Consider the following 26,961-nt stretch of genomic DNA (forward strand, 5'->3'; position numbering starts at 1 on the left):
AAGCATTATTTCCAGCTAGAACCTAGGTCTGCTTATCATCGTCATCATAATAGATCTCTTTTCTTCTCACCCTTCAGTGACGGGTAACCATAGCTTAGCTGTGAGGAATCAATCACGGTACTTACCTAGTTAATGATTCTCAGTTGTCCTTTCTATTCTTATCAAAAAGGAACAACGAAAATGTAGAATAGTAAAAAGAGCAAAAAAAAGGGGGGGGCGGGCTAACTGCCGAATACGATATATCTTGCATGGAAGTACTTTTGACGTGGCGTAGGAACGTGTCTCTCGAGCCTAACATCTTCCCGACTAAAATAATATCTGAAACCGATTGATGGGATGTGTTCTAGTACTGTTATTGACCGCTTACAGGTGCCAAGTAGTCGCTGGGGAACACTAAAATTTACAAAGCACAGCTGTATGTTGTGCACAACATTCTAATACTTGATGGCACATAAATAGCAATACAGATTCAAGTTTCCGATGAGCTGTACCAACGTTCAAAATTAGGTATGTAGGTAGGTTTGACGGCTTTATCTGGTCTTAACGGAGCAAGGGCAGCGTTGATGATAGCTCTTTTAGTGTATCCAAGTATCCTACTTCAGAAACCAGCGCATATCCAATTCTAACCAGAGAGTTTTTGTCATTTGTGCACCCAAAACGAATCATATCCAAGACATAAACACATATAATATCATCCTCATATCATATATATGTACATACATATCGACGTCAACACGCATTAAAACACCACTTCCGCAAACCTCCACTTCCTGCCGCTACTCTCGAGGTTCTTATCCGACACCCCAACCACAGGTAGAGGGTACTGAGAATTACGGATACCATCAGCCCCTGTCTGCTTGGTGCGGGCAGAGATCCGAGCGCGCTCCTGCTGAAAGATGAACCAGGTGAGATCGATATTCCAGCTCTCCATGGCCTGGATAGCATTGTCGACAGATTGCACTTCCGAGTCTCGCTGAGCTGGGCCGTCAGAATCTCTGGTGGCATTCCTTCGTAGTCGTGTAGTGAAATAATAATCCGGCCCTGCGAACCTTGCTATCCAAGCGCCCAGGAACTCGCAGATCTCATCTCCCATGGGGAGCGGGAGACGGACGTGCATGAGGAGTGTGATGAATAGAGATGCGAGAGCTCTCCAGAGGCTGTGGTGTGAAGTGAATGTACGAGCTTCAGCTGCTGTTGATGATGTTGAGAGACTGAGACCAAGTGCCAAGTCCAATGCTTCCGCAGCACCTTGTTGGTCCTTTTGGTTCGGGCCCGGTGCACCAGAGCTGGAAGAAGGCAATTTCCGTCGACGCTGCGCTCGACGTTCGATGGCCTTGTCAGCATCTGCAGAGACCCGCTCCCATGCGCGGCGGTAAAGGCGCGCCCAGCGGGGAAATTCGTTTTCAATACGCGATGCCATAAAGTCACCCGCGCCTTCGCACATCGTTGTGATGGCGGAGCAGGCGGCGACGATGACAAAGGTCTCTTCTTTGACATCAGCTTCATCTATGGTCTGCTTGGTCGATCCGCCGGCAGTCGATGATGTGGTTGTTGTGAGGGCGGTCGTAGCGGAGTCGGCCGTGAAAGACGGAGGGAACGTGATGCGCGCACTGACTGAAGGCCAAAGATCGTTGACAAGTGGCAAGAAGCTGTTTTCATTTTGGGCAAGAATCGGAAGCGCTTGTGTGAGGATAGAGAGAAGGGATCGACGAAGGAATGGCGAGGGGGAAGAGAGGTGGGATGGTATAGACTTGACGATATGTAGGAGAAGCGTATGCGGTTTGCTGAGGGGCTTTTCAGCATCTTCCGGCTCGCGCGGTGGAGGTAGCGGTTCGTCTGATTCTCCTGCTTCCAGTGGATCAGGAAGAGAGTCTGTCTCATCTTTTGGCTGCTCTGGGCCATCGAGTGCCATCGTCCACGGTCGCTTTGGATGGGAGATCTTTTCGCCGTTCTCCATCTCAAATTCAACATTTCGAGCACGTTTCGCTCTCCGCGTTGCAAAGTCTTCGGCAAGTTGTGAGATTAGGAGAGGCTTGTATTGCCGCTTTCGATGGTTGACAAGATCACTCTCTCCACCGCTGGTAATGACCAGCAAAGACGGTCTCTTCACACCTTCGTCCACTATAGCTGCCAAGGTGGAGAAAAGCAGCTCAACAAGCTTTGGATACCCGTGATACATATCTAATATACCGAAGATAGTGTCCACCAGGTCATCTAGGTAAGGAATCAAGCGGGCGCCACATAGCTTGACCATCATAAGCAGAACCTGCGGCGGGTAAGGCGACACGTCGAACGTATTGAGCTTCAGAGCAACAGAGTTAACAAGATAGTCCACGTTTTCGATAACCATGGTGCTAGTATCAGGATAGTTGCACGCTTCAGTAAGGATGTTAAGACATGTCATGCTGTGGATTTGAAGGTTTCGGTTGTTCGACGCCAGGAATTGCAGAACTGGGTATAATGCATCCATCAACTCCGGCCGAAAGGCTTCTCCAAGCTGCTGGGCTTGCAGAGCGACTGCTTCCAACGCAAGTGCTGAGACACGCCAATCCCGAGGATTTGAGGTAGGATGCTCGTTTAATATCGGCAAGGAGACATAGTATAGCTCTTCTATCATGCTGGAACGAGAAAGTGATAGCGACGGGGACTCGGTCTGGTCGAGTGATATAAAGTCTTCGAATCCGGCAGTAGATCGAGATGTACTCTTGAGGAAACTGAGAGCAAGCCAGAAAGGTGCGATGATAGAGTCGTCAGAAGAGTAACGTAACCGGTTCATTATTGACTGCGTAATTGCATCAGCGGAATCCGTGAGAGTAAGACTCGTAATCATGGATTGAAGATCCACGAGAGTCTGCTGCTGACTACGATGGTCTAAGAGGACTGGTGGGAAGGAACGTGAATTCGTCTCTTGACGGAGTATACTGAGATTCGCATTGGCGTCTCCAGTGGAGCTCAGCGGTTGTGGAACGCTCGCCGTCGAGTTGACAACCGCAGCAACGCTGTCGCATAACCCTAAGGCCATATTGTCGCTGTGAATATCGGAGCCCGACTGAACCTGAGAAAGGATCTGGAATATAGTCGAGATCTGTTTAATCGCCCTCTGTTTGGCTGTTTCATCATTGCTCTGCATAGTCCTCGGGAATGAGGTAATCCAGGTATGCAGCGAATCTTTCAGAATGTCTACTACCTCAGAATAGGTGGTAGCAAGATGTTTCAAAGCAGAGTATGCATCATTCGGTGTCTGATTCGAGTCGAGCTCGGAGAGAACAACAACAGTCTCGACCATTATAGGCAATGAGTCCTTCAGCGACTTCGGACACTGCTCAATGACCATCAGGCAGAGGTCCAGCAGAGCATTTTGGACTTCCGGTCGTCCATGGCGTCTTATTTGGATGACGTTCGCCAGAGCAATTTTGATCTGGGCGGTTGTCGCTTTCAGCCACGACTCGTCGAGCACGATTCTGTCGTCCGATTTGGAGTGTTTTGCCTGTTTTCCTTGGCCAGACTCTATGACCTTATCATTGAGGACGGACCTCAGAGTCTCTGTTAATAATTTCAGACACATCTGGAGAACACGGAAAGAACGGCGTATCTGCGTTGTTGGCTTCAGCGTCTTCGTCAACGCGGATACTGTTCGCGGCATAATGCTGGCTAGCACCACTCGATCCGTAATACGGGAATAGAGAGCTTGAAGAGCTGATACAGAGGCTTGCTGAACATCATCAGAAGTGCCATCTGTGACTCCTTCGAGCAAAACATAAACCGTCTGGTCAATTATCGTTGCTGTTCCCACTTCATTGTAGACTGTCTCCTCCGCCACCGGTCCCTCTAAGACTTTGAAGATAGCAGACAGACACATGATGCCCGCCACTGCCAGTTCCTCCGACTGGGGCTTTGCCGGTCCCCTTCCTTGGCTTTGACTGGGAGTACCACCAACCAGTATAGTCAACAGAATGATAAGCTGCTTCCCCATCTGGGGAGACAGATATTGTTTCCATCCTTTTTCGATAAGTATCCGCAGGCAATTCACAGCAACCTCAAGGCATCGGAGAGACAATCTTTGTGTCTCGTTAAAGACGTGGGATAGTGGGAAAAACGCGTATTCAGCGAGCTTTTCATCCAACGCATCTTTGTTGCCAAGTTCGTTCAGGACGTTGTATACGGGATTGAGGGCTTGGAGGACATCGTTCGGAGTGTTCTGATGAGCTCGAAATTTGAGGCCGACGGAGCTGAGCTCAACACATGGCGGACGTAGCTTTAAGAAACATCAGCAACTGGTCCCACTAGGAATCATAGGACCTTCTTCAAAGAAATACCTTCTTGAAAGCTTCCTGCCGTAGGTTCTCCATTTGGCTATCGATGAATCAATCTTTCGGGAATCCTGGGCTTGCCATCTGTGTCACGCAAACGCCAGATCGAGAGGTATCTGTACCGTCGCAGATCACGCAGCAAAGATGAGAGCAACGCCTTGAAAGATCCAGAGTTGTGCTTCCTAGGTGGCTGAGGAGTACATGCGCGCTTCAAGCGTATTCCCCGCCTTCGCCCGCGTTTTCTGCCAACATTTGCAGGCGGTGAAAACTTCTGGTTTTGCCTCTTTGGCACGTACCGTCCACCGTAGAGTCGTCTGCCTCGGCTGCTGTCGCTATGGTAGCTGGCCAGTCCTCTGCCCCCTTTTCGCCCTGTGCCCCCGGTCTCCCCATTTCATACTTCCACGAGCAAGGCCGTAGATATTGACGCACAACTATGATGATTATAACATAACTTCAAGCGTGATGTATTAGCTACCGATAGAACTTCCAGAGCAACATATGGCCTCCTTTACCAAAAAAATTCCCAGGTTAGGTACCTTACATTTCGAGGAACAGAGCTTAGCGGTCTCAGGGGAAATAGGAATGTAGAAGCTGCTGCAAGCTGCGAGCAAACGGGCCAGCTAGGTCCGAGCCGGCAACCTCCAACATATATTATCCGTAATCGACTCCAATCATTAATATCCAGATTCAACGATCCTCTTCCATACGTTGTACCTGTATAACTCTCCAAAGCTACTGTGATTAAAGTGCATTTTGTTCACCATATAATCCTCTCAACGATATGGCGAAATCGTCAAGGACAAGCTGCTTATGGTAGAGATTAGAATTTTGAAGGATAGAAGTTAAGAGAAGATATGAAGATGAATAGATGTGCAGAGGTCTTTCCACACACTCACACGCCTGGTCGCCTGTTTGGAGATGGTCTGGAATCCAATTCATTTCTGTTGATTCTCGACACGACGGGATATGTTTTAGACGGGAGTCTCCCGACATCCTAGCTGCGTCTGTCGATGAATATCATTGCATACCTAGGCATCAACGGTGGGCTCTAGATAAGAACCTGAAAGAACGCACCCCCGCGAACACCCTATTACTGTAACGCTAGGAACTAAAGTAGTATCTTAAAGGGCTCGTGATCCCCCGAGGATCTTTCCCCAGATGTTCCTCCGCTGCAGTGAACTCTGCACTATAAATAGTACGGGCATCACTGGCACGCCGATCCCTCTTAACCCCCTGCTCTCCGTAGGTAGGTCCTGAAGCGTCGCGGCAAAGAACGAGCATGCTATTAAAAAAAAATCAAAAGATTCGAAAGTAAAATACATGATGATATACCGGCGACCCCAGTATATTCGCTCTAAGGGCGATCATGATCGAACAGTTCATGGAACACCTAGGGTTAGATTAAACTCACCTTCCGCCAACCCCGGACTTGGTCATGTGACGTGACAGCACAACGGTCCAGGGTCTTGGGGTCTTGGGACCCAAGACTCCTTAATCCGGCGGATCCGAAAAGACGATGCTGCTCGAAAATCTACCTGGAGCACTTTGCACGGCTCATACCATGATTTGATGGTGCAGAGGGACAAAAGTACAAATGGCTTCCGGTCCGCCGCCGCCGTACTATGCAACAGAACCCTTTACGGAGTGGCACCACCGTGACAATGACAAGGCTAATCAGTTCCACGTAAAGCGCAAGCCGGTGACTACTGGCAGACCTTCCACATCAGCAGGGCCTTCCTTTGAAGGCCAGGAAGTGGGAACGACATATGTCAGTCGGGATCCGGTAGGCGCTGAAGCTGAACGCCTCGAGAATATCAAACTCGGAAGAGCGGCGCCAGAACCGACGCTACGGGTTCCCGAGGTGCCATTGAAGACATCCCAGCGGCCCAGCACTTCAGACGGTCGCCCGTCTTATCGTCCATACCGTCCAGAACCACTGGCGACTGCATCGACTGCATCAACTGCATCCGCAGCAAGCTACCCACCGTCAGTCGGCAATTTCTCATCCTCGACGACGGCCAATTCCTCTGCGTCATCCGCCCAGCAATCAGCTCTTTCCTTTGTTCAAAAGGCGTATCGTGAAGCGCGTCATTTTGCTGGAGGTCTCATCCAACATCCCACCGAAAGCACCAAGCACTATACCATTCTCCGTCACTCCCACGGCCTAGTATTCTACCAAGGAAGCAAGACCTCCATTGCCATTTCTATCTTTGCAGACAGACCACTGCCTCCCGATCGCACAATCTGGCTGCAGAACAAAGGATGGACGGGCAAAACAGGAATGAAGACTAAGGCCTTATTTGGCTTCAATGACGACTGGGTGAACGTGACCCCTACCATTGCCATACGATCCGACCAAGTAAACCAAAGTGACGAGCGAGCGTGGCAGCGGGATATTAAAAACTTTCGCAAGAGAGGCCCCAGCCGCATCCGGGATAATCACAAACCTCGCGAAACAGCGGTAGTTAGGATTCCAGTCGAAGCCGAAGATGGGTATTGGCAGCTCGTACTCTGCGAGGGGGACAAGAAGAAAGTGCTCTGTCGGAGCCCCGTCTTCCGCGTCCTTTCAATGTCCTCAGATCCCAGCTCAATTAGGGGCGCGAGCTTGAGTACACTGCCGCTGGAACTGGGAGCCTTCCTAGTCAGTCAGGTCGCCTCGCTTGCGGTAGAAGCTGTGACTGAACCTGCTATGGCTGTGGTCGAGACATACCTGCCATGGTGGCTTGCGCCAGATCTGGTGTCTCTAGCTAATGATGTAACTGGTGCAGGGGATAAGGTTGCCGAGAGGCTGGAGAATGCGAGTGTTGAATATGAACAAGCGCGACAGGAAATGTTTGCGAAAGCTGGTGAGGCGGAAATAGTTCTCGAGCAAGGCCCGACGGCTCCGTATCCGCTCTGTTTCGTCGCTCGCTCTGAGGCTTCCGCGAGAGAATATGCTGGGCGGGCCGGTATGCCAACGATGAATTTATCCAAACTACCTGAAAACGTGAAGCATCGACTACACGGTTATTATCTCGCCTGGGTTCGGGCCGTGATTGAAAAGAACGACAGGACAACGACTCCTTTGAATGCAATGCCATGGCACCAAGCCGTCCTATCAGCTTTAGACATCAGCTCTTCACAAGTTACTGGTGTGAACATGGCTCAGGCAATCAAGAGAAGGGTTTCCGTTCGTCTCATCGGCGATGTCGAGGATCCCACCCTAAGCTCCACTCGACTCGAAGTTCGTGTAATGGGCTTCATCCGTCCGGACGAGCCTGGCCAAGTCGCCAAGATGGAGAAAGGACTTCAGGCTGGCGATCGAGCCGCTGTCGAAGCGGCCATGATTGTCGAAGCTAGCGACGCCTCCGTCGTACAACAAACTTTGGACCACCCTGCTTGGACCCCTGATGCGCCATCTCACGAGAGAGGCCCGAAAGAGGAGAGAGAAACGGGGCTCATGGAAAGGACCATGGATGGATTTACCAGCATGAGACTGAAGGCCGATAACGTGCGGTGGCATAGAATTGGTGTAAGGACGGGTACAGACGAGCTGAGGGATAAGACCGTTGCGGTAAATGGCTTTTATATTGTAAGATGAAGTGGGTTTTTCTTTTTGGATAGTATATATTCGGGTCTGTTTTAGTATATATGAATGCACTGTATATATCTTTAATATTTCAGAATTTGGTTTCATCTTTAATGGGGTTCTCCATAGAGTAATCATTTGACACCAGATACCAGGTTGTTGAATGTAGGTTATGAGGACATACAAGATAGGAAGGTGACCATATTTCCTGATACGACCCGACGAACAATAGAATACCAAAAAAGGAACTTGCAACCCGCAGCGCCTCAAATGTTCGTGGACTGCCAACAGGAATTATAATAAATTTGGGAAAAGAGGAAAGAGCATGCTACGGCTGCCACAGATGGGCCAATTGTGAGCAGCACCTTCTCGTATTGGTTACTTAGCCGCGGCGATCACCTGCCGGACAGCACAGTCTGAGGGCAGCGGTTGCTCACAGTTTAGAAGGAAAAGCCTCTTGAGATATTAGTAGTTAGACATGTACTCTGCGGACGTCGATGGCAACTTTTACTGCGTCAAGTGATGTCGATGTCACTGGCGGGTCCGATGATAATGACGGGGCAAAAGCATCAGACAAAGGACTGTCCCATGTGGAGTACCAGGCGGCTCACATGCGACCTAATCTAGGATTATCTAAATTTAGGTAACTCCATCCGAAAGGTATTGCAAAGAATCCACCATCCAAAGGAGTTCTTTGTGAATTGCGATGGGTCAGCTGTAAGGACCGATGAGCATGATCGACATGCGTGCTTGCCTTTCCGCGTGGGTCTTGTTGCGAACGAGAGAAGCTTGAGCAGGCGCAGTGGACGGACGAATGTTTCATGGGGAAATGCTAACAGAGAACCTTACGCGGCGCAGCGATCTCTGGTGGCATTCGGATCCCTGCTGTTCAGCTTACCAGAACTGTCTTTAGGGGCAGTATCTCGCCTGCACATAACTCTTTCTTTCTCTCTCCATTTTTCTTTGTATATCTGCTGTCAACTTCTATCTTCTCCTTCTATGTGACTCAGCTTCTGGACGCGGTACACACGAGTGTACATCATTACCATACTTATCACTCCTGGCTACGGCCGTCGATAGGGAGCGCCCGGCGAAAACGGGCTGTCAGCACCAAAGAGATTCTCCTGGATATTCCCGGCTCTAGCTATGCAGTGCTAGGTGTCGAATCAGCTAGAAATATCGGTTTCATCAATTTTGTACCCGTACATATACTTATGGTTGAGGCCTTTGCGTGATGAACGTCTGCCGAGACGGTCGCTGGGGGGCGAAGCCTAAGCCAAGGTGGGAGCCAAGTCTCAGGCACCGCGTTTCTTCTGTGCGCTGGAGCTCATGCCGGCGCAACCTCCAGCTCCTCTTCTTAGTCGCGCTGGTATACTTTCTCGTCCACCAACTCCCTGCGCCTCCGGAATGGAAGAATGATACTCGCGCCGATCGGCCGGCTCCCAAATACGATGTGGAATCCAGGCCGCGATTCCTCCACCATTCGCGTTTTCGACAGGACCCAGATGTCGAATACGAAGCTGCGCTAACGCACTCCCTACAACGTATAGAACGCGATGTGCTGGCCAAAGAAGGGAAGAAAAATGGGTCCAAAGATAGAATTTGGCAGATCATGCTGCGCAGGGATTCGAGCATCATCAATAGAAACTCAGACTCGATAGAGCTTGAAGAGCAGAACGACGACTGGGAATACTCGGTAAGTTTGCACCAGAACCATGTATTTGGGCGCAGGTTGGTCTGGGGGAACCAGGGGCTAAATGAGATCCGTACCACACGCGCAGTTGGTAACCCACGCCTGGGCCAGAGATTTTATCGCCAGTACCCTCTCCGCAGTTCCTGATCTGTTAGATCTCTATAATTCGTATCCATCAGATGTACTCCGTGCAGACCTGCTACGGTACCTCATCCTCTGGTATCACGGCGGCTACTATGCCGACATGGACGTATTCCCGGCTCGTCCCATTAGATCCTGCCCGTCCCTAGCTTCTCTCTTTGACCCTATTTCCTCAGACTCCGATAACAAACCTTCTGCACATCCCAACATCTCACTTGTCCTGGGCATCGAGATCGACGAACCGTACGCCTCGCCTAAACTAATGCGAGAATGGCACTGGAGCAGAAGCTATGGCTTCATCCAGTACACCATGTACGCGCCGCAGCGCTTCAGTCCGCTGCTGAGAAGAGCGATTGTCCGAGTGCTGGCGCATACCAAGCGACACAACGATGAGAGCAATTTCATCCGCGGTCCGCAGTATGACGAGAAGACAACCCTGGAAGTTACAGGTCCCGGGGTCTTTACTGACGCCATTCTGGACGTTCTGTCCGAGACGTTGCCATCAACCCACCCTCTGGTCAAGTCGTCAGTGGCGGCAGACGCTGGCATAGGAGATCTTGTTGACACGTCTTCCCCCTCGGGGAAGATCCAAAAACGAGTAACATGGTCACCGTTCCATAGACTCAGGAAGAGTATCTGGATCGATGCCTCGGAGGGGAAAGATATGGGCGGTTTGGCCGTACTGCCGATTAACGTGTGGGGGAATGGCCAGAGACATAGTGGATCAGAGAGCTTCAACAATATCCACGCTTGTATCAACCACCGGTTTGGGCGTACTTGGAAAAAGGGATGGTGGGAGTATCTATTCGGTTGAACCGGAGCAGGACGACGACACATTGCATGTATAGTAAACTGCACCCTTGTTGGGTTCATGACTGGATACCTATTGTTATTCTTCTTATTCTACTACGATGATGACTATGGCACTGCGAATTTATGCGAAGACCGATATCTTCAAATTTCTTTAGAGGAAAGAATTGATGTTCTATAAAGCATGGCAAATCGGAATATTTTACCTAGTACTGTATGCGGTCCGACCAAAACAGAAAGTATGATTAAAGACCCATGGTTAGACTTAAGCTTATCGCTCGCATATCGTTTCCAAGGTCCCATCTCCCTTCACTTTACACCGTACTGCGTGGCTCGGACCAGTCAACCAGACCGTCTTTACGGAGTAATCAAAACAGCGGATTCCTAGACCATGGATAGATCCACAGAGTACAGCGCATAGAATGGAATAGCAGAGAGTGATGGGTGTTCTCAGTTGCATCCTCCAGCTCTGCTGTACCTACAGTACAGAGTATTACCCCACAATAACCCAACCATAACGATAACAGGCACCATTATCACACTACCTAGGTCCTACTCCCTGAATAGCTAACTTACCGCAACCCAAGAGATAAAGACAAAGAGCATACGGTAGATATGTGTTATCCTATCCTGAATCCTGAATCTTATGAACATTTTCGTTTTATATTTAAACTTAGGGCAAGTTCCTTTACTTTACAGTACAGTAGGGCCACAGCGCCGCAGAACCAGGAAATAGAGGTCCGGAGGCGCAGCAGGCTGCAGCGGTGCCAGTACCTTTTTTTTTGCATTAGGTACTTTTTGCTTTATACTTTTTAGGCCACCCTCCAGCTGACTCGAGCTTACTACCTGACTGTGACTGCAGCGCGCCGTACCTACCTAAACTCATTTTAACTCAGCAGGGATTGGGCAGCTTTAAAACCTTTAGGTTTTTTTTTTTTTTTTTTTTTTTTTTAATTTTTATTGCTAAATTACTCCGTACTGCAGGGGGCGAATGGGCGAACGATTATGTCAATTTTCCAAATTGCCAGGCTTCCATGCTAGTACAGCAGTACAGTACTACTACTGTGGCACCGCTAAGCAGATCGGCCAACACCCTTGACAGCCTCGTGTTTCTTCTGGGGGCCAAAGACAAACGCCCGAATTTCGTCTGCCGAAGCTTAACCTAGCGAAAAAGTGGCGGATGTACTCCGCGCTTGATTGGTTTACTGTAGACTTAGAGCGCGCCTCTTCCAACTCCTGCAATTTCCATAACTCTCAACATGAGCCAGGGATTTGTCACTTGTTTGGTTGGATAGACGGCTCCGGGTCTATGTGGCGGTGAGTTTCTCCAGGCTTAGGCAAGCAGCCGGGGCTGTCTGCCTGCTGAGGCTCAATTCCTCCTTTTTGTATGGACTAGGGCCCGGGATGATCGTGCCGGATCCACCCTCAAAGGAAAGAAAACTGCCTACCTAAACCAATGCATACAAGCATGCGGCTCCCACCAAGTTCCATTCACTTTAGCGGCCAGCTGCGCCGCCTAAGGGGAACAATCGGGGTAATTCCTGAATAGGTAGCACAGCCCCGGGAGTCCCCTCAGTGCTGGACATAAGAAGAAGCAGGTTGCTCTGAAGAATGGATGTGACTCTTCCTCCTGTCAACGGAGTCCGACGACCTGGGTGGATCATCATTAGCAGGCTGTTGAACACTTCATACATACCTACCTCTCTACTATCCTTCAGGACAAACTCCTGATAATTACCTATTCCACTGTCTAATACCCGGCCTTCAATTTTATCTCCACCATGCGCGACACCATCCTCTTCTTCTTCACCCTCCTCGGCCTCTTCGCCACTCGCGGCGCGCTAGCCACCCCTTCTTCCTACCAGGACTGGGTGAACAGCCTCCCTTCATGCGCGCGGGACTGCGCCAACTCATACTTCGACCAAGTGATGAAGCCCGCCTGCGGGGATGTCGCATCCAGCTCCAGGGCCAGCGATGTCCTGTGTATCTGTCAGAACGACCAGGGCGGCCAGTCAGACAGCAGCAAGGCTCTAAACAGCTGCTTGGACGACAAATGCGATTCCAACGCTGAGGACCTCGTTGTTAACAAGAACGTTGACTACACCCAGATGTGCACGAATGCCTATAATGACTCGAAGTCCTCGAGCTCGGATGAGAATAAGACCAATGGCGGTAAGGGTTCCCCCTCGTTCCCTTTCACACTAGCAGGTTCACTTTTTGGTCTTTATTAGAAGGTTGCTGATCTTTGTTTCTTGTTGCAGCTTTCCCGAACGCCGCAAAGGTGTCGATAGCGTCTGCCGCTCTGGTTCTGTTCAGCATAGTGCTTGTCTTTTGAGCTGGGAAATATGGTATTGATATCCGGACGGGATACGTAATCAACAGTCGTGTTCCGTTCAAAGTTCCAAGGTCTTGATGAATTCGGCTGCATGCGTTGGCTGATGTGAACGACTTATGGGGAGCATGTTGCAATGGTTTTTATTTTCTCCAAACAAGATGATTCATAAGAAGATTCAGAGAATAATAATAATACATACTGAGATCTCACGTTGAACATACCTTCTCAAGTCCTTTAGTTTATTATGCGTAGTAGTTCCTCGCAGCCGCTGATGAAAGGATATCCCTTTGTGGAAACATTAGATCACGTGATACGATTGGAGGCGCGCGTCGTCACGTCGCGTTCCAGTGCCACGGCCGGCGCTGCCTGCGATAGTCCCGCTCAGCCTGTGTTGCTGCCTCGGCTTCAGCGTCGTCCTTACGATGCTAAATTATCATATTTAATCTGTTCTGTTTTCCTCCTTTCGTTCCTTTCATTGAACTTTACCTGCGTCCTTGTGTGGTTTTGATGCTGGGGTCTTTCTTTCCCCCCTCCTCGAGGTCTATGCTCGTTCTCCGCAGTTCGGCGCGAGTCCCATCTCTACCATATTTCAAGACACCTGCGACCCTTCCTTACGGGACCCGAAACCGGAACTTTAAAGCGCTTCAAATCGCATCCTTGAGCGTTCGGAAAAATTTCCTTGGTACTATTACTTCTGCTTGGGTGTATGCAGGAAGGCCGGCCATTTCAAAACTAGCAGAAGCTAGCCGACAGCAAACGAGGACCGCGTCCGGAGGGAGTCCTCTCCCGTTGTTGATATCATCTTCTGTAATAATGGCCGACAAGAAGGGTGGGAGGCAAGCTACGCTGGGGTATGTTAGAGATCCGCAATTGACGATCGGGTGCGTTGTGTCGTCTGCGTGCCGGGAGTAATTGATAGATCTATAAGATTCGCGCCACATTAGGACCTAGTTATTTTACTGACAGCTTATCTTTTATGTAGGAAGTTTTTCGGGTCTGGTGCAGGAACATCCTCGAAGGAGGCGCCGAAGAGACAGACGACGCTTTCATTCTCGGATGGGAACAGGAGGAAGGCGAAGAATGGGACCGCTGCTAAGGGTGAAGCGCGAGAGGAGTCTGGAGCAAGCCCCAAGCCAGATGGCGAGGGAAAAGTGGCCGACAACGTGAAGGTTGAGGATGACACCGGGGTCGTTTCCGCTGAAGACACCAAGTCTGTCAATGGAGAGAAGACGCCGAAGAGGGAAAAGAGCGTCGAGGACGAGAGCGACGAATCAGACATTCAGCCTGTGACCAAGAGGCGGAGAAGGAACCCAGAGGCCGACAAGCCTAGTTCCCCTAAAAAGGCCTCAACGCCTCGTAAGGCGACTCCACCACCGGTCAAAGAGACGAGTCCAAAGGTCTCAGCTCCTAAGCCAGCTGCTGTGAAGAAAGCTTCGGGAGAGGAGACACCTGAGGAAGAGGACGCGACCTCTGAAGTTGACGAGCAGTCCGCGAGCGAGGAGGAAGAGGAGAAGCCCCAGCTGAAGAAGAAAACGATCGAGAAGGTGCAGGCCACTTTGAAAGGTAGCGACAATGATCCCTACCCAGACTGGAAGCCTGGCGAGCCGGTCCCCTACGCCGCACTTTGCACGACGTTCTCTCTCATTGAGATGACCACGAAGCGCCTTGCTATCCTGGCCCACTGTTCTCTTTTCCTCCGGCAAGTTCTTCGACTTACTCCGGAAGACCTTCTGCCGACTGTTCAACTCATGATCAATAAGCTGGCTGCGGATTACGCAGGCATCGAGCTCGGAATTGGTGAGTCGTTGATTATGAAGGCCATCGGCGAGAGTACCGGTCGAAGTTTGTCCGTGATCAAGGCGGATCAGCATGAGATTGGTGACCTAGGGTTGGTGGCTGCGAAGAGTAGATCAAACCAGCCTACTATGTTCAAGCCAAAGCCGTTAACCGTGAGAGGTGTACATGAAGGCCTCCTTGCCATTGCCAAGGTTCAGGGACATGGTGCTCAGGACAAGAAGATTTCTGGTATCAAAAAGCTTCTGTCAGCAGCGGATGCTGCCACAGCTGGGAAGGGGAGTAAGGGTATTGACATCACAAAGAACAAAGGTGGTGCTAGCGAAGCCAAGTATATCGTCAGATTCCTGGAAGGGAAACTGAGACTGGGTTTGGCTGAGAAGACCGTGCTTGTTGCTCTCGCACAGGCGATGGTTGCGCATGAAGCAGCCCTCAAGGGGGAGGTCCCTAGCGCTGAGAAACTGACAGAGGGAGAAGCTATACTCAAGACGGTCTTCAGCGAACTTCCTTCCTACGAAGTCATTATCCCAGCGATGCTCAAACACGGCATCTTCAACCTCCGCGAGGTCTGCAAGCTGCAGCCAGGCGTTCCCCTCAAGCCTATGCTTGCTAAACCGACCAAGTCCATCACCGAGGTTCTCGACCGCTTCGAAGGCAAGGACTTTACGTGTGAGTACAAGTACGATGGCGAAAGAGCCCAGATCCATTACGTCGCACCGGACTTTGTCCATCAATACCCCGGTGCAGCGACAACGTTGCAGAAGGATGGCAAAGGACTCTGTGCGATTTTCTCGCGGAATTCTGAGGATCTATCGAAGAAGTACCCTGACATCCTTGAAAAGCTAGAGAATTGGATTAAGGAGGGTACTAAAAGCTTCGTTCTGGACTGTGAGACTGTTGCCTGGGACTTGGTGAACAAGAAGGTTCTCCCGTTCCAACAGTTGATGACGCGAAAGCGAAAAGACGTCAAGGCAGAAGATGTCAAGGTCAAGGTCTGCGTGTTTGCCTTCGACCTGCTGTTTTTGAACGGCGAGGTAAGTGAGCGGAAAGCTCCGTCTTGATCATTTTCGATACTGACGAAACGGCAGCCAACTGTCAAGAAAACATTACGAGAACGTCGCCAGCTGCTGCACGACACGTTCAACCCCGTTGAGGGAGAGTTTGCGTTCGCCCAGTACGGCAACACAAACAACCTGGATGAGATCCAGAACCTGCTTGACGAGAGTGTCAAGGCTTCCTGCGAAGGACTCATGGTGAAGATGCTGGACACAGAGGAGAGCGGCTACGAGCCCAGCAAGCGAAGTCGTAACTGGCTGAAGGTACAATATATCCCATGACTAGTGTAATCCGTCAAACACAAATCTAACGAATCCCACAGGTCAAAAAAGACTACCTCGCTGGCATCGGTGACTCCCTCGACCTCGTCGTTCTCGGTGCCTACTACGGCCGGGGCAAACGTACCTCCGTATACGGCGCCTTCCTGCTGGCAGCCTACAACCCCAGCACGCAGGAGTACGAAACGATCTGCAACATCGGCACCGGCTTCTCCGAGGCCCTTCTCGAGGAACTCCACAAGGAGCTCTCTCCTCTCGTCATCGACCGCCCCAAACCCTTCTACTCCCACTCCAGCATCCCTAAGGACCAACCGGACGTGTGGTTCGAGCCGCGTCTCGTCTGGGAAGTCAAGGCCGCCGACCTGACCCTTAGCCCGCGGTACAAGGCTGCTGCGGACGAGTTTGTGGGCACAACTGGCGGTGGAAAGGGTATCTCGCTGCGCTTCCCGCGGTTCATCAAGGCCCGGGAGGACAAGAAGCCTGACCAGGCGACGACCACGCGGACGGTGGCGGAGATGTACCGTAAGCAGGAGAGCGTGGCCAAGGAGAATGCGGGCAAGGGGGGTGTGGATGATGACTTTGAGTATTAGTCTGGTTGTCAGTCTGCTCTAAATTTGTATACTTGCGGGTGAGCCCTCTGAGTGTCGTTGTCATGTTATCGGTACCATGAGTCAGTCCTCTGTTTACATCCTGTTACGGTCCTACTACCCCTGTTTGAGGCGGTAATGTCTGTTCTTATTCTCCCTCTCGAGCTCCGCATGACGGATATATCATGTCATATTATACTATATACGAAGCGAGAAGCGTTGGGGCATGATCCAGTCTCTGCATGTACGTCTGTATGTCTATGCCATAAACGCCGTTGTGGCGAATGCATTATCTATCATATCTCATCATAGCACGGACAGATCAATTATCACAATGGCCCGAAGACATGACTAGTTAGCCAGTGGGTAGGCAGGCGAATCAGTTCCAGCGAACATGTAAACAGAACCTTTGAATGGTGGGCTTACGGGATGTATAGACGTGGCGGAGCGCGGGACGAGGCCGGAGATGCCTCGGTTGGAGCCTCAGGCCACGACCTCAAGCTCCGCGTCTCTCTTTATATCAAAGCCGCGCCACAGCTCCGACGTCTGCGCACATCGACTCGGGCCTGATCCTGCATCAGTGTCTCCGTTCGCCCTCAATCCCCCTGGGGAATCTTCCCGTTTCGAGAACGCCCCTGCACGACCTCTCTGCAGTTCCTCTGGATCTGGCGCGCGTGTCGCTACGTATCGAACTCGGACGAGCTGCGACGAGCCGGAACCTGGACCTCACTCGTGGATGCGCCCCCTTCTGCTTCGCCCTCGCGGTCGTCGCTCCGACTGAACCTTCGGTCTAGCGGTGGATATACCTGACATACTGTCTTTTCAACCGTCTACACAATGGGCCACTCCGTCCCCGACCTCGATGCGATTGGGATCAAAGCAGAACCGCAGCTGGCGGACCAGTTCCGGCGGGAGGTCGCGAACCTGCTGGGCCGGCACAACCTGAGCTTCCCCGGCGCGCAGCCCGTCAGCTTCGCGTCGCGGCACCTGCAGGAGCTGCAGCGGGAGGACTACTACGTGTGCGAGAAGACGGACGGGATCCGGTGCCTGATGTACTTTGCGCGGGGGGACCCGGACTCAGATACACCGGAGATCCACTACCTGATCGACCGCAAGAATGACTACCGCTACGTGCCCGGCCTGCACTTCCCCATGCCGGACGACGAGACGTTTCAGTCGTTCCACGTGGACACGCTCGTGGACGGGGAGCTCGTCAACGACACCTACGAGGACGGCACGACGCAGCTGAAGTACCTCGTCTTCGACTGCATGGTGCTGGACGGGCAGAGTCTGATGCACCGCACGCTCGACAAGCGTCTGGCCTACTTCAAGGAAAAGGTTCTGAAACCGTACAATGCCATGTACCGCAAGTTCCCGGAGGAGAAGCAGCACCGGATCTTCGCGGTGGAGGACAAGTCGACGCAGTTCAGCTACGGCATCGAGATGATGTTCCGCGAGATCATCCCCAAGGTGAAGAAGATCCACGGCAACGACGGGCTCATCTTCACCTGCCGCTCCACCCCTTACAAGATCGGCACGGACGAACACATCCTGAAGTGGAAACCCCCGTCGGAAAACACCATCGACTTCCGCATGCGCCTCGAGTTCCCCGTGCTCGAGCCCGACACGGACGACGAAGCCGAGGGCATCACGGAACCGTACCCGGACTACGACTCCATCCCCATCTTCCACCTCTTCGTCCTCTACAACGCGGGCGACTACCGCCTCTTCGGCGAGATGTACGTCTCCCCCTCCGAATGGGGGGACCTGAAGGCCCTCCAGCGTCCGCTCGACGACACCATCGTCGAATGCTACCAGGACGACCAGGGCCGGTGGCGCTACCTCCGCTTCCGCGACGACAAGACCGACGCCAACCACATATCCACCGTGGAGAAGGTCCTCGAGAGCATCCAGGACCGCGTCACGGAGGAGGACCTCATCCGCGCCGCGCCCGCCATCAAGGCCGCGTGGAAGCGGCGGCAGGCTCAGGCCCAGCAGCAGGCGCAGGAGGAGGAGGAGCGGAGACGGAGGGCGGCTGCGCATGCTGCTGCGGCAGGGCCCGGGGGGGGAGGTCCACCGGGAGGAGGAGGATATCCTCATGCCTCTCACCATCATCACGGTCCGATGAATGGGGTGAAGAGGAAATTTGAGGAATAGTCTAACTTCCTCTTTGTTTTCTTCATTTTTTTTGTTCTTTTTCCTTTTCTTTCTTTTTCTTCTGGGATGGGAGGGAGGCATATATCCAGTCCAGTTACCACTGTTATTACTATATTTCTTTTCTACCCTCCTGTGACATTAGGCCCTGGATCTGATCTGATCTCTTCTTCTTCTTCCTTTTTCCTTTTTCCTTTTTTCTTCTCTTTATTTCCTGAACAACAATCATAGCGACTTTTTCACCTGCAAGGTGCCCGGCGTCTGTGGTTTGTGGATCTGAGGATGTGGATCTGATTTGAATCCAGGAATGGATGGAAGGGATTGATGAATTGGCAAGGGAAGTATGGAAAGCCAAAACGAATCCGACAAGCAAGCAAGAAACAAAAAGCTTAAAAAGGTGTGAAGAATACTATATGTTGTCATTATCATTATCATCATCATCATCATTATTATTATTAGCTAATTCTGGAATGAAATGGATGAGATGGGAAAAAAAAGTTATATTACACGTCTATCTATTGGCAGCAGATCATATCAATGTTGCTACTACACGCTTCATTACAATTCAATAATAATACATACAGTACATACAATCAACTAGCATTCTGGTTTCCTCCAGTAGTTCCAGTAGAATCGATTAACAATAGATAGATAGAATACTTACATACATACATGCAAGAATTTTCCAATTTACTTTACATGGGGGGTATCATGAATAAGTACATCGTGACACGAGTTGTGTCTTGTCTCGAGGAAATTTTTTTTTCCCAAACTCCTTGCAAAACGCCATCGCCCGCCCTGCCCTGCCCATACCATACCAGGAACTCCGAACGAAAATGAAAGCCCGCCCACGCGCACACACTCACACACTCTCATACTCAGTCAGCAATGTAACCAGTATATATACAGACACATTCACGACCCCGCAGCAGCGACGGCAGTCTTCTTGGCAGCAGCAGCAGCAGCAGCCGCAGCCGCAGCTCCATTCTGCCCAGGACGATTCTGTCCAGCACCAGCAGCACCAGCACCCCCACCGCCCTGCGGCGGGACGGGCGGCCTCTTCGGCCCATCCGTGGACGCGCCCGATCCCACCTCTGGCCCAGTCGCTGAGACCGGAGACGTCAGAGCCGTGCTGTCGACGGAAGACGACTGGAACAGGTTCCTTCCGGCCTGGGCGCTGGAGGAGGAGTCGCCGGTCGAGAAGAGGCCGCCGCCGCGGGGCCCGCCCAGGACGTGGGAGAGCATCTCCTTCATCCGGACGTACTGGTACTTCTTGCGTGTGGGCATGAGGGTGTGCGTGACGAGGGGCTGGGGACGGGAGCGGGCGATGGCGGCCATGACGGCTTCTTTCTCCTCGTCTGAGTCGACGGGGCCGTTGTTGTCGTAGTCGTCTTGGAGGGGGGCGTTGGCGTCGATTGCGGCTTCTAGAGGTAGCTAGTTAGCTCTGTAGATTTCAAAAAGTAATAGTAGTGAATATTCCTGCTGACGGACATACTCTGCTGCCTCGCCTGATTCTTCTTCTGATACGCCTGCAGCAGCATATCATACGGCAACGACCGTCCCGGAACCGCACGCTTCGCGCCCATCGAGTGACTCTTACAGGTCAAGGACCTCGCGCACTGCTGTCCATTGGGAAGCGTGACACCGCACTGCTTCTCGACGTCGACGGGACCCTTGGGTTTGGGCACCTTGGGCTTCGGTTCCTCCTTTTTCTTCTTCTTCTTGCTGGGCTCGCCCTTGTTGTCTTTATCCTCATCAGCGGCACCGCCGTCACCGGCTTTCCGCTTCTTGCCCTTCTTGGGCCCGTCGTCTCCGGCCATGCCCTTGACGGCGCTCTTCTTGGCGCTCTTTTGGCCCTTCATCGTCGTGGCTGCGTCTTCACCACCGAGTTCAGCCTTCTCCCCGTTGGCGTCGTCAGCCTTGTTATTACCCTCGTCACCGTCCTTGCTGTTGTTATCTGAGGTCTTCTCCTTGGCCCGGTTGGCCGCATCCCGGGCCTCCTTCTTCTTGCGCGCCTTCTCCTGCTTCGCCTTCAGACAGCCGCGGAAATGTTCGACCGCGGCCAGCTTCAGGACGGGCCGCTTGCAGTGCTTGCAGATGACCTTCTCGAGCTGGTCCTCGCGGGGCTTCCCCGTGGGGAAGGCGGCCAGGGTCTTCTCGTCCATCTCGGGGAGGATAGGGGAGGAGTCGGGGGGAGGAGGGGATGGCATCTTTGTCTGTTTCGGACGAGAAGGAACAACAACCCAAATCAGTGAATGTTATACTCGAGTAAGATAGACGGATATATTGCCCCGGCAAATGGGTTTAAAACCTACCAGACTGATCTGGCTTCTTCCCCTTGGCGCTCTTCCCGCCGGACGGCTGCTTCTTCAGCTTGATCTTGCCCGGCTTCATGTCCTTCTCGGAGTACTTGTACCCGGAGGCATCGACGAGGCTGCCCGAGCTGGAGGCGACGGAGGAAGCTGTTATCATTAGCCATCGTCCCTGGATATCCGATAGCGTGTTGATGCGTCTGCTCCGCGGGCTGTCATCACCACGCATGACATGACGTACCTCTCCCCGTTGTACCGTTGGAAGCCATGGCGACAGAGTGAAGCCTCTCTCCAGCTACTGGACGATCGAAACCAGGACGGTCTGGGGGATCTCTGGATGCTTTTGATATGCGGTTGCGCTCAGCATCGACACGCTCGTCTCCAGCTGACGCCGGTGGGGCGCTGCCCGATCCGTCGCGTGTCACGTGGTGGCATCCCCCGGCCGGCCTCGACCTTTTTTCCAACTACGGGGTCTCCGCATGTAGCTTACTCATGGCATGTCCACAGATTGAGGGCTATTGTCTTTCCAAGAGGGGTTGATATATATAACAGTAGTATACATATAACATATATTACCAAGGTGTCGACTACGCCCGGTACTTGGAAAAGCAGAGGCTGCTATTTGTGCCTCCAAATCCAAAACTGTTCGTCAGCGCGGCATCTATCGTCCGCTCCTGGGCAGCTTTGGGTGCATAGTTGCAGTCAAAATCATCGGTCATGTTTTCCAGGTTGATCGTTGGAGGCATGACATTCTGGTGCAAGTAGAGTTAGCTGGGTCCTCCATACTCCGCTTCTGGTGAAAAAGGCATACCTCGTGAATACTCAGGATGGCGAACACGGCCTCGATAGCCCCCGCACCCCCAAGGAGATGCCCCGTGGCGCCCTTCGTGCTGCTGACGTTGATCTCCGCCGCTTTACGCTTCCCTCCAGGACCAAGGAGCAGCGCCTTGATAGCCGCATTCTCAGCAGCATCTCCGATGACGGTCGAAGTAGCATGTGCGTTCACGTAGTCGACCTCTGACGGGGATATCTTCGCGTTCTTCAGGGCCCTCTGCATCGCCGTAAATGCACCCTCCCCGTTCTCCTTTGGCGCCGTCATATGGTGGGCATCTCCGGAACAGCCATATCCCTTCAACTCGGCGTAGATGCGAGCGCCTCGGGCCTTTGCATGGTCCAGCTCTTCCAGGATCACAACCGCTGCTCCTTCGCCTACGACGAAGCCTTGGCGGTCTGCGTCAAAAGGTCTCGATGCTTTCTCGGGAGTATCATTGAAAGCTGTGGCAAGACTCCTCGATCTCGCGAAGCCTCCAATGGCCAGGGGATGGATGCAAGACTCGGCACCGCCGGCGACCATCACATCTGCATCCCCATAGGCAATGAAACGAGAAGCATCGCCGATGGAATGCGCCCCGGTGGTGCAAGCGGTGGTTGCCGCATGGTTAGGGCCCTGTCGATTCAGCTCAGTTACCCTGCTCTGTCGGTTGAAAGGGGATTGATTACCTACCATAAAACCATATCTCATGGATATGTGGCCAGCCCCGAGGTTGATCAGCAACTTCGGAACAAAAAGCGGTGAGACTTTCTTGTAGCCCTGATGCATCCACGATCAGCATGGGTTCTTAAAATAGAATACAGGCATGGCATGCTTACCCCCTTGTCATACGCCAAAATCGTGCCGTAGATCTCGTCGAAGTTGCCTATGCCAGAGCCCAGGCAAACTCCCTGCCAGGAAAAAGAAATTAGAGACTTGGCTCAATCATCAGAGAATGAGCGTAAAACCTACAGTAGCCTCCCTCTGCTCGTGCGCAGAGGGCTTCCAGCCCGCGTCTTCGAGCGCCTCTTCCGTTGCCGCCATGGCATACTGGACAAATCGAGCCATCTTCCGCTCTTCCTGCAAGAAGTATTAGCCATGGTCTCTACTTTTTTCAACAGAGGGATTTATACATACATCTCGTTTCAACCACTCCAAGGCGTTCCATCCGCCATCCTGGCGCGCGCCCTGGGGCACGACGGCGGCGACCTGGCATGGCAGCTCCGCGAAGCCGGGGCCTCTGTCCTTGACGTTGACGATGCCGCAGTGGCCGTCAAGCAGGCGTTTCCATGTTCGACGGATCCCTTGGATGATCAGTCAGTGTTTTGTTCTTTCTTTTTGTTTGTTTTGCTTTTTTCTTTGGCCTTCTGTCCTGTTCCGTTCTTCTCGTGGAACTGCCCTCCTCGGTACGTCGAAAGAACTAAGAGAAGGGAACGGATGGGCCGTTCAGCGGAAGAAAGGAGGTGGAGATCCCAACCGAATTGAGACCACCTGCCAAGAAGGGTAGGTAGAAAATATATCATATAAAAAGCGAAGACACTCGAAGGAGAAAGAGAAGACGACGGCGGAAACTCACCCACGCCTAGCGGAGACACCGCGCCTAGACCCGTGACGACGACTCGCCGCATGGCATCGTCGCGTGCTTATGCAGAGCGATGCTCTGGCATGCAAAGCCGATGAGATGCTCTCTTGCGAGAGCCGAAGCGAGAATCAGAGAACCAGAGAAACGTCGGCAGTTTCGCAGCAGTCGTTTTGCCAACGGGGACGAGAAGGGAAAGTCTGCACGACATCGGGTGCGGCCGCGGGTGAAGACGAGGAGCGCGGCGAGCCCCATCGGCACCCACGCCGAACCCCAGTGGATCTTCCATCTCTGCGATCTGCTGCTGGATGTTCGGCACATATCTCGAGCGAGCTTCCTGATGCTCTCTCTGAGTCCGATCTGACAGCTCGCATGGCGGGGCTTGGTCGCTTTGGGAAGCTCGACAGAGAGCGGCGAGTCCTCTGCCTCCACCCGCTCCCTGTCGCCAGTCGCCTCCTCTATATAAGCTCGATATCGGGTCCGGCTTGACAGTCCTCAGTCGACCATCGAGCTTCTTCTCACATCCATCTGCAAGATGCCCGGCTGGAAAGGCGCTCTGCTGGGCCTGCTGGCTCTGGCCGGTCCCGCGCTCTCCCACTCCCACCACCATGCGGAGATCATGCCTGAAGACCGCCGCGCGGAGCTGCTCATGAAGTGGGAGCAGGAGGTACATATCCTCTCTGGTATGACTGTTATTTCAAAGATGCTGATGCAACTCAGTGGCCCTTCTCCGGCGTCGCCAGCTTCGCCCACCTGCAGCCCGTCAAGTGCCTGATCGAGCCCGATGCGCGCTACGATATCGCGATCATCGGAGCGCCGTTTGACACGGCCGTCAGCTATCGTCCCGGTAAGTCGGAATGCGATCCCTCTTAAGATCTCCGTCGATCGTTACTCGAGTCTACTTGGCGCTAGTCCGAGAGCCACTCGTATCGGAGAGATTACCATGCATCTAGCTATCTATCTGCGTCCAAACCATCTTGCTCCGCATCCCGAAACATTGATTAAAAAAGTCCCGACGTTCCGCTGACAATGACACAGGCGCCCGCTTCGGCCCCCGCGCCATCCGCGCCGCCAGCGCCCGCCAGATCGCGGGGACGAGCTACAACGTCCGCGCGGGCATCAACCCCTACAAATCCTGGGCGACGATGCTCGACTGCGGCGACATCCCCATCACGCCCTTCGACAACGGCCTCGCGGAACGACAGATGTACGAGGCCTTCCTGGAGCTGCTCTCCCGCCCCGCCGTGACCCCCGCAGACTCCAAATACGGCACCAAGGGTATCTCCGCGGGTAAACCCAAACTGGTCACCCTGGGCGGAGACCACAGCATCGCCCTCCCCGCCCTGCGCGCCCTGTACCAGATCTACAAGAAACCCATCACGGTGCTGCACTTCGACGCGCACCTCGACACGTGGAACCCCGTGCGGTACGCCTCGTACTGGCTCTCGGAGCAATCGCACTTCAACCACGGCAGCTTCTTCCACATCGCCAGCACTGAGGGTCTCATCTCCAACACGACCTCCGCCCACGGCGGTATCCGCACCCGTCTGACGGGTGTCGATGACGGCGACTACACCAACCCTGGCCCCGAGCAGGGATTCCTGCGCATCCACGCCGACGACATCGACGAGTTGGGCGGCCCCGTGGGAGTCGTGAACCGCATCATCGACCGCGTCGGTCTTGACCCCGAGCAGCCCGTCTACCTGTCCGTCGACATCGACGTCCTTGATCCCGGCACCGCCCCTGGCACGGGCACCCCCGAGCCCGGCGGCTGGACGACCCGTGAATTCATCCGCATCCTGCGCGGCATCGAGAAGCTGAACATCGTCGGCGCCGACATCGTCGAGGTGAGCCCCAGCTATGACAACGCCGGAGAGACGACGGCTTTGGCGGCTGCGCAGGTCGCGTTCGAGATTATCACCAGTCTTGTCAAGGCCGGTGTGCCGGAGGATCTGGGTGGATGGTATGGACGGAAGGCTGACAGCAAGGCTGAGTCTTCGAAGGAGGAGGAAAAGAAGAAGGATGAGCTGTAAACGACTTTGAACGATCTGCCTTTGCTTTTTTTTGTTTTACTTGTTTACCGGAGTGTTCTCATATACAACATTCCTATATAGTATAACATATATCAGATGAGATAAGACAAATGAATACAACACAACCAGAATAAAACCAAATAAATGAGATTGAGAAATTGCAAAAATATGTATCTATTCCCCGTGTTTGATTCTTCAGCTCAGACTACCCGACAGCGCCCTCGACATAAACGTAATACTTCCACCAGCACACCCTTAAAAAGAAAACCTCTACAATCATCAACGCTAGCGGAACTTCCAACAACAAGAAAATCCACGCCACTGACAAAAGGAGAAACCCAAGTATCCCCCGAACCATTCTCGAGAATGGAGCAAAAAGAGCGAAAAAGAACACCTGGTCCCGACGAGGGTCGAACTCGCGACCTTGGCGTACCGTTTTCGGTATATTAGCACCACGCTCTAACCGACTGAGCTACGGGACCGTTGCTGAACGATTGAAGGGTTGCTGTACTCGGTAGAAAAGATTTAAAGGTGCGAAAGTTACGATTCAATTCTACGCTCGCGATGAAAAAGTTTTTGTTACCCCTTCTCTAGTTACGTGCGCCGCTTTTTCAAGTCGCGGTCTTGGCAGCGATTTGGTCTACATTAGTGGCCACTACCTATCATAATGCTTCACCGTCTGTCTTTTGATAGATTCAAAATCACATACAAACAAATAGCGATCAGCCAAGCTGGGTCAAGGGTAACAGAACTTCTTTCATTGCGCAGTGTAGTTGGCAAACATTGAGTCTCTGTTAATCCGTACATGTATAACAATGGCATACATATCTCGGATTGCGATCATGAATTGTTGTAGGAAGGGTGGGAAGCAGAACTTGGGCAAAAAGAAAAGACGGATTGGACAAAAAATGGTCCCGACGAGGGTCGAACTCGCGACCTTGGCGTTATTAGCACCACGCTCTAACCGACTGAGCTACGGGACCTTGTATGATGGACACTTTGTCTTCCGAAAAAAATTCATTCAGACATAAGTAGCGGAGGGCCTAGATTTTAGACCTCGATAGATAAATAGACAGACAGACAGACGGACAACGCGAATGCGTAAATAGCATTCGTATATATGTAGATAACCACTGTGCAAACGAACTGGTCCATCGGGGATGAGATGGGTGGTATGTTACAGCACAGCCTATAGATGTCGGAGATGAGGAAGGAGGATCACTGATCACCATGATCCATGGTGTAACGGCGGACCTAAGACTTCTTAGGCGGAGGCTCGTTGGGTTTATCTTGAGGACAGAAAGCAAGAGAAAGAGATAGATGAATAGGCCGTTACTAGCAATGTTGCTATCAAGATTGCTATTTGAGTTGACCACGGGGTCCTAATCCCCATGGTTAAGGAGCGTCCTTATATACATGCAGGATTCTGACCAGAAAACACCTTTCTGTTGGATCACAATGATCCATGTGTTACGGCACAGCCTAGAGACCATGAGCAGG

At 52.4% G+C, this 26,961-nt stretch overlaps 9 protein-coding genes and 2 non-coding genes across 11 annotated transcripts; 6 read left to right on the forward strand and 5 right to left on the reverse strand.

Moving 5' to 3' along the window:
- Nucleotides 1–739: 739 nt before the first annotated feature.
- Nucleotides 740–4,349, reverse strand: VTN00DRAFT_2665 (uncharacterized protein; the record flags this gene model as incomplete). Its single annotated transcript, XM_069428902.1, has 2 exons — nucleotides 740–4,255; nucleotides 4,317–4,349. 2 exons carry the CDS (start codon nucleotides 4,347–4,349, stop codon nucleotides 740–742), a joined length of 3,549 nt encoding a protein of 1,182 aa, XP_069283711.1.
- A 1,555-nt stretch (nucleotides 4,350–5,904) lies between these two features.
- On the forward strand, nucleotides 5,905–7,890 carry VTN00DRAFT_2666 (uncharacterized protein; the record flags this gene model as incomplete). Its single annotated transcript, XM_069428903.1, has 1 exon — nucleotides 5,905–7,890. One exon carries the CDS (start codon nucleotides 5,905–5,907, stop codon nucleotides 7,888–7,890), a length of 1,986 nt encoding a protein of 661 aa, XP_069283712.1.
- Nucleotides 7,891–9,112: 1,222 nt separating this feature from the next.
- Nucleotides 9,113–10,526, forward strand: VTN00DRAFT_2667 (uncharacterized protein; the record flags this gene model as incomplete). The annotated part of the gene is made up of 2 exons (XM_069428904.1): nucleotides 9,113–9,574; nucleotides 9,660–10,526. The coding sequence occupies 2 exons, from the start codon at nucleotides 9,113–9,115 to the stop codon at nucleotides 10,524–10,526; spliced, it is 1,329 nt and encodes a 442-aa protein (XP_069283713.1).
- A 1,777-nt stretch (nucleotides 10,527–12,303) lies between these two features.
- VTN00DRAFT_2668 (uncharacterized protein) lies at nucleotides 12,304–12,857 on the forward strand (the record flags this gene model as incomplete). The annotated part of the gene is made up of 2 exons (XM_069428905.1): nucleotides 12,304–12,694; nucleotides 12,784–12,857. The coding sequence occupies 2 exons, from the start codon at nucleotides 12,304–12,306 to the stop codon at nucleotides 12,855–12,857; spliced, it is 465 nt and encodes a 154-aa protein (XP_069283714.1).
- Nucleotides 12,858–13,670: 813 nt separating this feature from the next.
- Nucleotides 13,671–16,575, forward strand: VTN00DRAFT_2669 (uncharacterized protein; the record flags this gene model as incomplete). Its single annotated transcript, XM_069428906.1, has 4 exons — nucleotides 13,671–13,708; nucleotides 13,840–15,685; nucleotides 15,740–15,970; nucleotides 16,030–16,575. The coding sequence occupies 4 exons, from the start codon at nucleotides 13,671–13,673 to the stop codon at nucleotides 16,573–16,575; spliced, it is 2,661 nt and encodes an 886-aa protein (XP_069283715.1).
- Nucleotides 16,576–17,409: 834 nt separating this feature from the next.
- VTN00DRAFT_2670 (uncharacterized protein) lies at nucleotides 17,410–18,729 on the forward strand (the record flags this gene model as incomplete). Its single annotated transcript, XM_069428908.1, has 1 exon — nucleotides 17,410–18,729. One exon carries the CDS (start codon nucleotides 17,410–17,412, stop codon nucleotides 18,727–18,729), a length of 1,320 nt encoding a protein of 439 aa, XP_069283716.1.
- A 912-nt stretch (nucleotides 18,730–19,641) lies between these two features.
- On the reverse strand, nucleotides 19,642–20,936 carry VTN00DRAFT_2671 (uncharacterized protein; the record flags this gene model as incomplete). Its single annotated transcript, XM_069428909.1, has 2 exons — nucleotides 19,642–20,150; nucleotides 20,222–20,936. 2 exons carry the CDS (start codon nucleotides 20,934–20,936, stop codon nucleotides 19,642–19,644), a joined length of 1,224 nt encoding a protein of 407 aa, XP_069283717.1.
- Nucleotides 20,937–21,030: 94 nt separating this feature from the next.
- VTN00DRAFT_2672 (uncharacterized protein) lies at nucleotides 21,031–23,477 on the reverse strand (the record flags this gene model as incomplete). Its single annotated transcript, XM_069428910.1, has 9 exons — nucleotides 21,031–21,188; nucleotides 21,280–21,440; nucleotides 21,639–21,790; nucleotides 21,850–22,485; nucleotides 22,543–22,629; nucleotides 22,689–22,760; nucleotides 22,822–22,929; nucleotides 22,987–23,153; nucleotides 23,426–23,477. 9 exons carry the CDS (start codon nucleotides 23,475–23,477, stop codon nucleotides 21,031–21,033), a joined length of 1,593 nt encoding a protein of 530 aa, XP_069283718.1.
- A 486-nt stretch (nucleotides 23,478–23,963) lies between these two features.
- Nucleotides 23,964–25,461, forward strand: VTN00DRAFT_2673 (uncharacterized protein; the record flags this gene model as incomplete). Its single annotated transcript, XM_069428911.1, has 3 exons — nucleotides 23,964–24,095; nucleotides 24,149–24,275; nucleotides 24,467–25,461. The coding sequence occupies 3 exons, from the start codon at nucleotides 23,964–23,966 to the stop codon at nucleotides 25,459–25,461; spliced, it is 1,254 nt and encodes a 417-aa protein (XP_069283719.1).
- Nucleotides 25,462–25,856: 395 nt separating this feature from the next.
- VTN00DRAFT_t200 lies at nucleotides 25,857–25,943 on the reverse strand. The gene has a single exon. It is a non-coding gene; the product is annotated as a tRNA-Ile (tRNA).
- Nucleotides 25,944–26,370: 427 nt separating this feature from the next.
- Nucleotides 26,371–26,444, reverse strand: VTN00DRAFT_t199. Its single transcript has one exon. It is a non-coding gene; the product is annotated as a tRNA-Ile (tRNA).
- Between the last annotated feature and the right edge of the window lie 517 nt (nucleotides 26,445–26,961).

This window comes from Thermoascus crustaceus (genome assembly GCF_041956765.1).
Source record: "Thermoascus crustaceus strain CBS 181.67 unplaced genomic scaffold VTN00scaffold_10, whole genome shotgun sequence".
NCBI classification, from domain to species: Eukaryota; Fungi; Ascomycota; class Eurotiomycetes; order Eurotiales; family Thermoascaceae; genus Thermoascus; species Thermoascus crustaceus.